The sequence below is a fragment of the Pleuronectes platessa genome, chromosome 18, assembly GCF_947347685.1.
Source record: "Pleuronectes platessa chromosome 18, fPlePla1.1, whole genome shotgun sequence".
NCBI classification, from domain to species: Eukaryota; Metazoa; Chordata; class Actinopteri; order Pleuronectiformes; family Pleuronectidae; genus Pleuronectes; species Pleuronectes platessa.
The window spans coordinates 17,471,762-17,485,216 of record NC_070643.1 but is presented as its reverse complement, the minus strand read 5'-3'; the positions used below and the strand labels follow the sequence as shown (position 1 = coordinate 17,485,216).

At 45.8% G+C, this 13,455-nt stretch overlaps 1 protein-coding gene across 1 annotated transcript in view; it reads left to right on the top strand.

Annotated features, from left to right (window-relative positions):
• Positions 1–7,201, top strand: part of LOC128462187 (adhesion G protein-coupled receptor B1) — an 11,042-nt gene extending 3,841 nt beyond the window's left edge. Inside the window, exons 6-20 of the mRNA XM_053447486.1 lie at positions 15–73; positions 2,256–2,359; positions 2,482–2,584; positions 2,731–2,881; positions 3,014–3,083; positions 3,180–3,246; positions 3,374–3,459; positions 3,665–3,836; positions 3,970–4,065; positions 4,181–4,220; positions 4,394–5,013; positions 5,123–5,158; positions 5,272–5,376; positions 5,607–5,657; positions 5,906–7,201. Of these exons, the coding sequence (XP_053303461.1) occupies positions 15–73; positions 2,256–2,359; positions 2,482–2,584; positions 2,731–2,881; positions 3,014–3,083; positions 3,180–3,246; positions 3,374–3,459; positions 3,665–3,836; positions 3,970–4,065; positions 4,181–4,220; positions 4,394–5,013; positions 5,123–5,158; positions 5,272–5,376; positions 5,607–5,657; positions 5,906–6,103 (1,958 nt within the window). The 3' untranslated portion in view covers positions 6,104–7,201. The remainder of the gene's footprint in view (positions 1–14; positions 74–2,255; positions 2,360–2,481; positions 2,585–2,730; positions 2,882–3,013; positions 3,084–3,179; positions 3,247–3,373; positions 3,460–3,664; positions 3,837–3,969; positions 4,066–4,180; positions 4,221–4,393; positions 5,014–5,122; positions 5,159–5,271; positions 5,377–5,606; positions 5,658–5,905) is intronic.
• Positions 7,202–13,455: the final 6,254 nt, after the last annotated feature.

The following is a 13,455-nucleotide window of genomic DNA, read 5'->3' as shown; positions in this document are numbered from 1 at the left end:
GATTTGTCCTGCAGTTGCCAGTCTGAACAGCGCCGCCCATCTTTTTGTTATAGGCCCCCCACCTCCCGAGACAGTAAAAAAGGCAGCTGCGCCAATCATTCCCTCTGCCAATATATCTGAATTCTCGATTACATCCACCTCCCTCTTCCTCTCTCCTCTTCCTCTTCCTCCTGCTTGTTCATCTTCCTCCTCGGCCACAGCAGCCAGTCTTAAAATGCCAGCCAGGCGGACCAATGAGAGACAGACGTCTGGTCATGCATCGATGGCTCCCCCCCCCGGCCCCCCCACCCAACCCCCCGCCCACCTCTCCATCCACCCTTTGATGTGAGCCATGGATGTTTTCAATAACATCTTCCCTGCGAGACATATGAGGGAGAGAAGGGGAGCGAGGAGGAAAACGGGGCAGATACCGCAGTGTGTGTGTTTGCAGCTCTCGCTCACTGTGAGTCTGGCTTCAAGACTCATGTGCGTTGGACACATGATGGTCCACAGGGAGCATTTTATATAGTTAGTACAGCAGAGGCTCTTCACCACTGGGGTGATTGAATAGAAAAATCCAAGAGTTTTTTTTGTATTCCTTCACGTGCCTCATCTTTGATCGAAATTAGAACATGTGATTCAGTCAAGGACAGGCAGAAGACATTCCCCATATTTGGGTCAATCTGGCTGTCTGGATTTCACTCAGAGGTCCACGGTGCAAGCGTCAACCCAGAAGCGTCAACCCAGATATAGAGATTGTGAAGCGAGGGAGCAGAACACACTGTATCACCCGTTCTTTTTCATTCCCCCCCAGATATGGTAAAAGCTATAAAAAAAAAGACACTCTGACTCTATATCTACCATCTGTTGTGGGGCGCTTTGATGAAGTCGGATAGATTCTGAAGCAAATTTGCGACACTAAATTAGTCTTTGGCTGCCGTAGGCCGGCCTTCACCAGCTGTGCTTCTTCAATATCACCCCAGAGAGGAACAATCCTTCATGGCTCAGTGTTGTGCCATTTAAATGTTCTGCAACACTATCAACAGTGGCAGAAGTATTAGGAGCCGGCGTCACACACGCTCGCAAAATGAGAATTTATGGACGTCATAAATCAAACGAAGGCCAAAGCAGCGTCCATTTCTTTCCTCTCTCGCTGAGCTAATTTGAAACCTGCAGATTTATTATATTCCATTTTCTCACTCACCTTTTTGGAGCCACTTGGCCCTTTCTCACCCGTTTCCCTCTCAGCTCATTATCAAAAAATTAAATCACACCCTTTGCCGACGATGACTTCTCCATTCCGAGCCCGGGGCAATTTATCCTTCACACGCTTTGTGGTGATGACAACTTGATCCGATGTGTTAAATTACCTTATTATAGCCCCGAGTAGGTGTGAGACAGACTAGAGATTATAGATGCATTGAAACCACACCAATGGGGGTTCGCAGGTTGTTTTTTTTGTCAGGCGGGCAGATTCTCGAGGAGCTGTGAGATTTGTGTGTGCAGCCGTGACCCGTCAGCGCTCGGGTCAACGAGCAGCAGGGGCGACAGGCGAGAAGTCGGCCCCAGTCTCCGATTCCTCCACCAGAGGTTCAGTGCCCGGGGCCGTTTGAAACATGGGACAGTCACCGCCGCTGGCAGTGGCAGGCGCTAAGCTGCTGTCAGGAGATCAGAAGGGCAGGTGGTGGCAGATTAATGCACAGGTGATAATGGTGCACCTGTTCACACCAGCGGGGGGGGGGGGGGGGGGGGGCTGCGGCTCTGCACCGACGCAGCGACAAGATGATAAAAAAGGGCGAGAGGAGAGAGAGAATAGCTCGGGATGTCTGTCAGTGATGAGAAGGTTGCCGCTGCAGCTCAGACTAATGATTCAATACAGCGGCCCCTCCTGAACTACCCCTGGGACTCGGACTACCCCCCCCCCCCCCCCCCACACACACACACACACTGAGATGTATGTGCAGTATCCTCCTCGCCTCATTTGCTGACTCAAAAGCTCAATGGAGGAACGCAGTGACCCTGACCATTTGTTTAGTTTGCCGCTCCATCTTTCTGACGTGTTCACCTTGGGGTCACCTTGCCTCATCCGTGGCCTGATTGTGCCATTCAGCTGTTTGCCCACAGGGAGCTGTCTGCCGTTCCAGATAGCACAACCCAGAGGCTTCGCTTGTGTGTGTGTGTGTGTGTGTGTGCACGTGTGTGTGTATATCTCGGTGCTGCTTTGCCCCAGTGTGAATGCAATCAGCTCTAAGTCTGTTCATGTCTCCTCTCTGCAGATCATGGACAAGTCACTGCTCCCGTCCGTGACTCTCATCGTTGGCTGTGGGGTCTCCTCTCTCACCCTGCTGCTGCTCATCATCATCTATGTCTCCGTGTGGAAGTAAGTAGCCCCCCCCCCCCACGAAGAAAGCCTGACTCCAACTATAAACACTGCACATTTTTGCTTGCTCTCTCCTCTACCCCTGTACTCACTCCTTCCTTCTCCCTCTTCCGAAACTCCAGGTACATCCGCTCCGAGCGCTCCGTCATCCTCATCAACTTCTGCCTCTCCATCATCTGCTCCAACGCCCTGATTCTCATCGGACAAACTCAGGCTCGCAACAAGGTAAGGCCCCGCCCCTCCAGCCGATCCTCACCTCTCGTTAAACCCCCTCTGAGACCCACTGCTTTGGGGACCTTTGCAAGTAGCGGCGCCACTGACACAGATTTCTCCTCTGTCCCCCTCCACCTTCCCTTCCTTCCTTCCCACAGGTGGTGTGCACTCTCGTAGCTGCTCTGCTGCACTTCTTTTTCCTCTCCTCTTTCTGCTGGGTGCTGACAGAAGCGTGGCAGTCCTACATGGCCGTCACCGGTCGTCTGCGCAACCGCATTATCCGCAAGCGCTTCTTGTGCTTAGGCTGGGGTAAGAGCAGCTGACTTTAGCTTCCTCTCATCCCTTCTCTCTGTTTTTCCTCCCCTATTGCACTTTCCTCAATAGCTTCTTTTCTTTTATCCTTTTTAACGTTTCTTTCTGTCTTTTTGTGTTCTCTTGCAGGCCTTCCCGCGCTGGTGGTGGCTGTGTCAGTGGGTTTCACCAAAGCTAAGGGATACGGCACCGTCAACTAGTAAGTGCAATGCTCAACCTGCCAGCTTTGCATCTTCCCTTTTCACTCCTCCTTCAGTTCAGACATTAATATTCTCCCTCCCTTGTTTTTCTCTAGCTGCTGGCTCTCCCTCGAGGGCGGACTCCTCTACTCCTTTGTCGGCCCGGCTGCAGCTGTTGTTCTGGTGTGTATTCTGACTTCGACGTCCCAAAATCCATCACAATCACACACAGTGTATTTCTTAATGCATTACCCACTATTACATTTTCTCATCCATGTACTTTTCTTCTTCTTCTTCTTCGTGCAAACAGGTGAATATGGTCATTGGTATCCTGGTCTTCAACAAGCTGGTGTCCAAGGACGGCATCACCGACGTGAAGCTGAAGGAGAGAGCTGGGTAGGTCCTATTGATCCTCTCTGTAGAGTGTTGCTCTTATCACCCCCCCCCCCATCAGTCCCATTACGGGTATATTGATGATGCTCTTTGATATCAAGGCTTACAATCAAAGAAGAGGAGGGGAATAGATCTGAGCCAGTAGAGCATCAGTCCTGTGTGTGAGCCTGTTGAGTTGAACCCGTTCCTTCCCCCCCCCCCCCTGCAGAGCGTCACTGTGGAGCTCCTGCGTGGTTCTGCCTCTCCTCGCCCTCACCTGGATGTCCGCCGTCCTCGCCATCACCGACCGCCGCTCGGCCCTCTTCCAGATCCTCTTCGCCGTGTTCGACTCGCTGGAGGGTTTCATCATTGTCATGGTTCACTGCATCCTGCGCAGAGAGGTAAGAGACCAAGACAAAACATGCAGATGAGATAAAGTGACAGGAATAAGAAAAAAGTTGTTTCTCTTGCTGGTCGTATTCATGAAGTTACACGAGCTGACTTTTTTTTCCCCCCCCACCCTCCATCCATTAGGTTCAAGAAGCTGTAAAGTGCAGAGTAGTTGACCGCAAGGACGATGGCAATGGAGACTCTGGCAGTTCCCTTCACAATGGCCACTCCCAGCATATGGTACGTTTCTTGGCTTATTGCCTTTTTAATGTCTTGAGTGCCTTTTGTGTTTTGCCTCTAAATGGATATGTGCATACATTAGGCACTGATAGAACATCTCTTATTCTTTTATCAGCAGTCCGATAGCGAAAAGGATGGAGATTCGAGCAGACAAGGTAAGCCCTTTTTCTTGCTCTTAACCATTTCCCATTTGCATTTCCATTTCTCTTAGCCTTGCACTTAAAACATCTCATCATGCATAAAAAGAGGACACATTTATTGAGCCAATATTTCACATTTGGCCTGGTTCTTTATTATCTTTTAACTCTGAAACCATTTCTCCTAAAAGGAATGAAGAGCTCCTCTGAAGAGAAGATGGCCCCTCCTCAGATGCCTCTTCCCATGGGCTCCAACTTCCACACCCTGCCCTCCAACCCCAGCAAGGGCCACATGCATGCGCTCCCTGAATACTCCAGCCACACCCTTACCCTGAAGAGAGAGAAGACCCGGCTGGTCGGTGGAGTCGACCCCTGCGGAAAACCGGTGTACGTCTGCGAGGGGGAGATCTTCCAGCAGCTGGACGCGGATCTCGCCCGGGCTCAGGCGGAGGGAAGCGGCTCCGACGGCAGCAGCTACGTCCTCATGCCCAACACCACCTCCACGCTCAGGTCCAAGCCCAAAGACGACCATTCGAAATACAACATCAGCGTGGAGCAGATGCCGCAGGCCAGGCTGATGCACCTCGGCGGGCCCTTTGCCGAGCCGCAGGCCGCTTTCGGGATGAAGTCGATCCCCTCTGACCAGGTCAGCGTGTCGTACTCGGAGAGAGACTCGCCCATCCAGAACATCCACAACATGTCCAGCGAGTCTCACATCACCCACAGCAGCCTGGAGAACACCTTCGAGTCCATGAACTCCATGATGTCCAAGAGCGAAACCATCTCCACGCTCTCCATGAGCTCCTTGGAGGTAAGATCGATGAAGCCATGTGACCTGCAGCAGAATACACACTTGATGAATTCTTGTGCTCTTTATTTGATCTGATATTAAACCAACTTTCTCTCTCTTTTCTCTGCAGCGACAGAAATCCCGATATGCTGAGCTGGACTTTGAGGTGAATATTGTTTGGTTGCCGTTTGCTCTATAGATAATAAATGACACCTGTTATATATGAAACCTACAATACTAGATCTGAATTTTAAATGTCTCTATCTTTGCCTCCTGTAGAAAATAATGCACACGAAGAAACGCCACCAGAACATGTTCCAGGACCTGAACAGGAAGCTCCATCACGCTGAGAAAGACCGAGAGTCGCCTGCTTCTGACAGCAAGGTAACGCATCATGATGATGTCATCATCTCCCATTTCCATAGACATTCATTCCCAGGAAATGCTAAGCAAAAAAAAAAGGAAAAACACAACGGAGGCAATTATAATGTTAAAATAATTCTTTGATCTAAAATGACCTTTTCAAACAACCAGTGATCTGTGTATTGAACTGCGGTTGTCATTACTTGGAGGTCATTTGAATAAGGATTTATTTTCTTCCTTCCTTCTTACAGTCTGTGAGATGGAGTGTGTCCTCAGGAGGAAGTGACAAAACGAACCACAGCGTGAGTGTTTATTTACAACCTCACACAAACCTCTAATTTACTGCCTGTAGATGAGACACAGATATTACACTGGCCTCAAGGAGGAATGATTTCCTCCCCCCTCCAAATGACAATATGACTGTCATTATTAGAAAATCACTTTTTACGTTATGAAACCCATCACATTTTTGATTACATCAGTTAAATAGCTCGGGGGTTGATGAGCGACACCGGTGCTAACGTGCTTCCTCCTCTTTCTGCTCCGACAGGACAAACAGCAGGCTCCTCTGGAGAGGCCGTGGGAGGGAGTCCGGGGAATACCACAGTCGCCCCCTGCTTGGGTGCGCAAAGACCTGGAGCCCCTCGCCGCCTCGCCCCTGGAACTGCACTCTGTGGATTGGGAGAAAACCAGCACCAGCATCCCCCTAGTCGGGCAGGACATCATCGACCTGCAGACAGAGGTCTGAGGGGGAGGAGGGGGGCGAGCGAAGCCACCTGATTTCACCTTAGTCACCTTTTTGGTTTGGGAACGCGATCCTGCAAGGATAGAGTAGAGGAAACCATGAGAGGGAGGAAAAGTGAGGAAGTAGGCCCCAGAATCAATGTCTTCAAACCGTCAGCCAGAGCAGAGAGGGACGGAAGAGTGGAGTTGGTGATGATGGCTCGTTTATGTAGCTTCTCCGTGTGGACTTAAAGTATCTCGTGTCAGAGTGCTCTGGTGGGCGCGGGGTTAGTGGAGTGTCCAGTGATTTCCATGGACCAGGACTGGCTGTGGTTCCACTGGGAGTTTTTCCTGAACCCCTCCAGCCTGGGCTCAGAAGATGTGGTCGACATGTCTGTGCTTCTTTTTTCCTTCAACCTCGACTTTGGAGAGAAATGTTATGACATTAAAAAACAAACGGCGCGTCCTCCCTGCTTCTCGGGAGGAGCGGCCGGAACTCTTGGCTTCTTCTCGAGCCGCCGGGTTCCCCGTCCAAAACGAGGCGTGAGAGCAGAAGGGACCAGTTTCATGTTGGACCTCCAACACTCATTTTGTGTTTTTGGCAGTTTTTGTGTTTATTTGTTCTGCTTCGTACCTTGAACTGCTACAACAGATCTGAATATGAGACTCTGAACTGAGACAACTTAAATGAAGCAGACAATATTTTTCTCCGCTTTTACCACCCTGGTTATTATTATTATTATTATTCCAATGATTATCATTGTTATTGTCATTATTGAGTTAATAGCCTCCATTTAGATTTCCCATTCCCCACATGACTGTCAGGCACAAGTTTTATTGTTATTTAACAGTCACATACAACATTTGGCTCAAAAGATCAGTAGAATGTTCTGAGCCCACGTGGACTGCATCGGGACAACGAGTGGTGGTGATGGAGGTGGCGTTTAAGTTACCCAACACGTCCTGGTTTCTCCAGCATTCCTCTTCTCTACCAAAACACCAGCACCGGGATGAACACAGACTCTCACACAGGAAGAGCAGTGCACTCTTGGGAAAATGCTGGTGGAAAATAAGAGGAGGCGTTGCAGTAGGGGGGGGGGGGGGATGGGGGTAGCAAACCTCCGCCCTCTCTCAGCTGGCACAAGATGCAGGCTCTTCCATGTGGCACATATATAAACGGATCCGAGGAGACCTTTCATCAACGCCCTTTTGTTTCTCAGCCTTGCAGGACTCTTGGAAAGAGCAGAGGCTCCCGGCGCTGATGGCCACTTCCAGCCCAGCGTCAGGTCCTCAAGACTTTAACACGTTTGTGTTTTCAGCCATCAGTGTGAAAAAGTGCAATATGATGGGTGCTTGATGCTCAAGCAGGACTGATATTATCATTTTAGGCAGGAGTTTTTTCTTACCGATGTTTTAAGAAGTTTTATACCATCTTCCGCATATTTAAAGGGCATAAGATGCTTTATGAGAATATTGTATGACAAATCTGTATTAGTAATTCAAGGAATTTAATCGCTAGAGATTTGTTAGCACAAGACTCCATATTTGGAGCTGTGACAGGTAGATAATTGTACTTCTATAAAGTAAACATTATACTATAGAATGAACGATATGAATATCTCTAAACTGTGCTTCAGGATATTTGTTATTACTCGCCGCTGTGTAGCAACGAGTAATTGATCCTCATGTCTTCTGTACCAGTGTGTTTTTAATAACCTTGTCAGTAACTCAACAGTATGTATTACCAGCCAATTCCCATGTCCCTTCCAATGAGTCCGTCCTGGGCGCAGCCTGATTCATACCTCGAGTTACACGTATTGAAGACCCATTTGTATTTCCTTGTCTCGACTTTGTTTTTTTATGTTCTGTTTTACCTTCTGTCAGTGTACAGTTTTCACAGCACAACATGAATGTGACTTATTTCTAATAAAAAACTAATATATATTACATGAAGACTGTGGTCCTCAATTATTCACCAGTGGTTGAAATACGACTTTTAAATCTCATATTCTCTTGAGGACTTTCAGGAAGCTGAACAAACGGCTCCTGCAGAGTCCCGTTGGCTTGACAGCTCCATCTGAAGCCTAAAAATAAAGTTCAAACGCGGGATAAGGAACAAACTGCAGCGTGTGGAGAGTGCGGCAGAACATGAAGAAATGCATTTTGAACTCCTGCCACATTAAAGCCTCTGGCAAACATGCCACTCTAAATATAGACGTGATATGCAGGACGGGAAAAAAAAATCTCTGGTGATAGAAGTGCAATTCTCAGTTCTATTTTGATGCCTTGCAAGGAGGCGGAGTCATTAAAGCGAGAAAAAAAAGATCTGAAAGTTGAGTGATGACAAAACAAACTAATTTCACAGAGGACAGAATGTGACTCTGGCCTCTTTAGAGAAAAAGGAAATCTACCCACTGTAAATTTAGTTTTGCCGACTTTGTCCGCGCTAATGAGACTGAGCTTTCTCTTCTCCATAATCCCTTCTGCGTTTCATTTCAACAGTGGGCTGTAATTCTGCTGCAAGGCGTCAGCAATAGGAGATTTACATCATCCATTTGTCGAGCTCTGCTAATTTGGTGGGGTCAGCTGGAGAGCCGGCTGGGTTCTGTGCGAACGCCGCCTCACTATGGGTGACCATTTTTCATATTTGTTAGCACATCACAGGACACGCTCCATTTTTCTCAGTGGCTCCTGATTAATTTTTGCTTTGTGGAAAATTTTGTGCTCATTTATTTTCACGCCCAAAAGTCATCTGTGCCTCAATTCACTGCTGGGATTGTGGAATCCAAAATATACAACATGAGTCACTATGGCCCCTTCGTTATTTGCATTCCTCTCATGCCCTGACCTGCGGACAGATGCAATCACCGGGCAAGAAGGAAGAAATAACAAGATGCTCACACATTTAGATTCTATATTTTCCATCAGTATTAAATATACATGAATGTTGAATAACACAAACTTCTGTCTGATAAACAACTTCATCCAAGTGTGCTAGTAATATAACAGCAAGTGTCTCCACAAACACACCTTTAGGCAGTTTACATGCTATAAAAAGCTCTAAACTGTGACATGCTTATGAATATTTATGGTGAAACAGCCTCTCTCTCTCTCTCTCTCGCTCTCTCAATAATTAGTGTATGTAGATGTGTGTATGTGTGTGGTGGTTGGGGGTCCAAATAACAACATCCTACAGCTGTCAATGTCCACCCTCCCCCACCCTCTTCTTCTCATCTCAACCCCCCACACCTCCCAACATGGAACCCAGTATCAATTAGCACCTTGCTGGCAGCAACAGCAGGCTCCTGGCAGTCTCTTAATTGGAGGCTGTTGCTATAGAAACAACAGTTGCTAATCCGAATGGGCGAAGATAAGAAAGAATTTAAATTCCCAAAAGAGAAGAGAGAAAAAGCTGTTATAGTGTATTTTCAATGATTGTCAGCAGCACATGTAATTATTATAATTATCAAGTGTGAGGCAACAGAAAAAGACAAATCTTGTGCGAGTCAAGGGCATTAAATATATTTAAATATATCATCTTTAACTTTGAGGTTTATCTTTATATCTATATATTTCATATTTCACTCAGATATATATTATTTGGATATTTGGATATATTTGTCAAACAAATTCTACAAAGGATAATGCTGATTGGTTACTTCAACCAGATGGGCTAAAGTTGTCTTGGCAAAAATGAAAAAGATCTAGAAGCAAACTATCTCCAAGATCATCTCCAGCACTTCCTGTCTCGGCAAAGCAGCTCTGACTTCCCAGCGGAGGGAATTAGAGAAACCTAATTTCCCGATCATGATGACGACGATAACAACTCCTCCAGCTCGACATCAGCGGATTTGCAAAACTCTGCATCTGGTCCATGATTCTCTTTGCAGAGCTCATGAGGTGACACTGCAACACAAAGGAGGAAAGACACAGCTGAGACTGAACAAAGGCGATTTCATGCTGTTTATGCGTGAAATCATTCCTGGTGATGTCGTTGGCACGTTGCGCTACAGTGTTTATCAGAGATACTGGAAAGTGGTGATTAGAGACACAGTTTCACATTAGATCTTTGTTTGTGCATTTGCAGTAATGCTGCTAGTTTTGATGTATTATAATGTTACTGCAATGATATGCAAACCAGCTCCAACTATAATATTGAGATATAAAATCCATTCTTGAACTTGGAAACAGCAGATGAGAGAACAAACTTCCCTGGTTCCATTCAATAGCTGTTCAGAAGATTTCTATCAAGTTACTCTTTAAAAATAATGATAAAACTTACAAATGGTGAGATTATTCTCTTGATGGCAACAATATGAAGCAGATTTCTCAGTTTTTGTGACTGATCCAAACCCAAATTTTAGTCCTTTTGAAACAAAACATGGATTTTATACTTACGATATTAATATTGAGTTTAATGATCACTAAATGAATATTTAAACACAAAAAAGGGGCTAAACACATTGTTTTGGATGGTAACGTGTGTTCTGTATTTTGTGTTGTTGTTGTTTTGGAGTAGGTCTTTGTGTTGTGATGTTTCGCTACAACACTGCGCTACTCGGGGGAACCAAACTTTGGCTCTGAAGATAAGCTGCATGCATTGTTTTTGGAGCCGCAGCACAGCGGGTCCTTCAGCTCAAATCACACTCTTGTCTCCCCGAGCGAAACAGATCCGAGAGCGAGATGCTGAGCGGCTTAACCCTCGGGCTCGTGTTGATTCCAACGGCACGAATTCTCTTGAACGTAAACACGTAGTTAAAGTCCAATCAGCGTCCTCTCATATAATCAGCACAGGAATCAACAAGACGGGAGTGGAGGTTGATATTACATATGGTCTGTGATTGAACTGAAATAAGCACTCACGCATGTCTACCCAGGCACTATATGCGTCTCGTTCTCTTTCTTTCCTCCTCCTAATTGGGGTTGATAAAGGATCTGTCGACCATGAAACAAGCCCCCCCACTGTGTGGCTGCCTTACCTATGAATGGCCAAGACCCAGATGTGGCGGATCACAGCTGTGAATGTGCGTCACAGCGAAATGCCAGCAGTCGCTTGAGAGTGGTTTCATAAGGGGTCGTCTTACTTTTCAGACGGTCGGCCCACCCCAGGGGGGGGAATGGACCGGGGGGGAGGCTAATGATCAGCTTCGGTACTGATGGAACGCGGAGGGCTGAAGTGAATGGTCAAAATAAAATCAGTCAGGAACCTGGACAGAGGTCACATGTTGTCACAAGCGAGTGACTCAATAGAAAGGGTTCCGGAGCAGCTCAATGGAACTGCTGGGGACACATGAATAAATAGATATTCCTTTATGAAGAGAGGATGTATTACTCATGGTGGGGGTGGTAACGTTGGTCTGTCAGGTCACTTAGTCCGTCTTGATAGATCTCTACACAACGGGTGGATTGCTTTTATGTTTTGTACAGTTTCACGCTCCTGAGAGGATGAATCCAACTGATTTGTCTTCTTAGTTTGCTTCAGTCAGTCACTTAACCTTTTAACTTGCGTCGTCTTTAAGTCAAGACATTGATTTGTCCAGTATTTGAAATAAAAAACCTGCAAAAGCAATGTTTATAGTGTCTTTTGGCAAATGTTAACATAACATAACAAAGACACTGAACAACGGAAACGTTCCCGCTAGCATGTTAGCACGCTGACATTTGCTAAAGGGCACTAAACCATGAGTCGTTGCCTTGAAAGTTGGTAGAGAATTTATATTTTTTACAATATCTTTATCGAATCTCTTAAATTTTCCTTCACAGCCATCCTCAGGTCAAGACTTACATTTTTCCAGTGTTTTTTTTTTCCGCGTATTTGGCTAATCACAATCCCGATTACACAGATGTGTGTCTTGCCTTTTCGACTTTATTAGACATTGTAACGCAGCTGAATTTTGAAAATTGCGGTAAATTTCCAGAAAATGTTCATGGGAATATTCAGCTCGGGAATTTTGGGAATTTTGAAAAAAAAAATATATATGCAAATTAAACGCTTTGCAATAAAAACCTCATTCAAAACTCTGTTTTAAAGATGGAGGACTAGTCAGTTAAGTTTCGATGATATTAGTGGGGAAAATATATTAGCATGCTGATTGAGGATAGTTCATCTGTCCCTCCAGCCTCTTTCTATTCATTTATCCATCAATTGTAAAATATTTTTAAAGCAGTTCCAATTGTTCGGCTAACTATTTATATCTCTAGCATTGCTTTAGTGTTTTTTTACATGCTTTTTTCTCATCTTATTCTACAGAACAATTCCACGTGCACTATCTCATGTGTGGAGACATTTCACCCCAGCCATTGTAGAAGGAAAGGCTGTGTGCATTTGCAAATACGATGCAAAGTCCTATGTTAAGAATGACACAGATCCAGAAGCATATAGTCAAGTGCCCAAAGTTTCATCAGGGCTCAAATCAGCCTATGACAAAACAAATGTTTATATTTATGTCTGTATATGACAAGGTAAATACAGTTAGTATAAATTACCCACAAAATGTCCCCGATAATTCCTGTATATTCCCGTATATTCCCATGGAAAGTTTCCAACTTTGAATATTCCCGGAATTTTGCAACCCTAAGTCCGACAAATGTACAATTCGCAACGGCTGCTTGGAGAGAACCGATTGGCTGCTTCTCGTTGTGTAATCAGTCTTGCAAAATGAGTCAATTCCCCCTTTTAATTATTGACAGGCTGGTTTGTCAACTGTTCCAGTGAATGTTCTGAGTCCAAAAGACCTTGTTACCGAGCATTGAGGATCTGATCCACTTTATCAACCCTGATGGTCGCCATGGCAACAGTGGCAGCAACATCCAGGCGGCTCATGAGGGGCCATTAGCGACACCAGGACTTTCAGCAGCAGCAGCAAACACTGAGAAATATACAAGATGAATGCACATAGATAAAACCCCTGGAAGTGTAAATACTTCCTGAGAACCAGTCAGGGCGCGTGCTGCCAAAGAACATTGCATATGATTCCTGCATTGTAATTCTGATATAATTTACCACCTGTTTCATGGATGTACATGTTTTCAGTATCTTATGTTTAAGGGACTCCATGCACACATAATGCAACGTGCTTTTTTCCAACAGTGTGCGCATCAATTCCACATTTGAGTTCAATTTCATGCAATTATTGATGATGCACATGAGAAAAGGGGGCAGATTATTATGCAGGGAAAATCTGAATGTGGATTTTAAAAGCACAGCAACAAAAGAAATCTGAAAGGATATTTTCGCGTGTATTTTCAATGAACGTCCTTCCGAGCAGCGGTTGGTTTTGTCGGTGCAGGAACACTGTGCCACATCTTGTTGTGTGCGTGACCTTGCTTTGCCTTTGCTCAGGTTAGTGCCGCTGCCAGGATGTTATTTCCTATGGC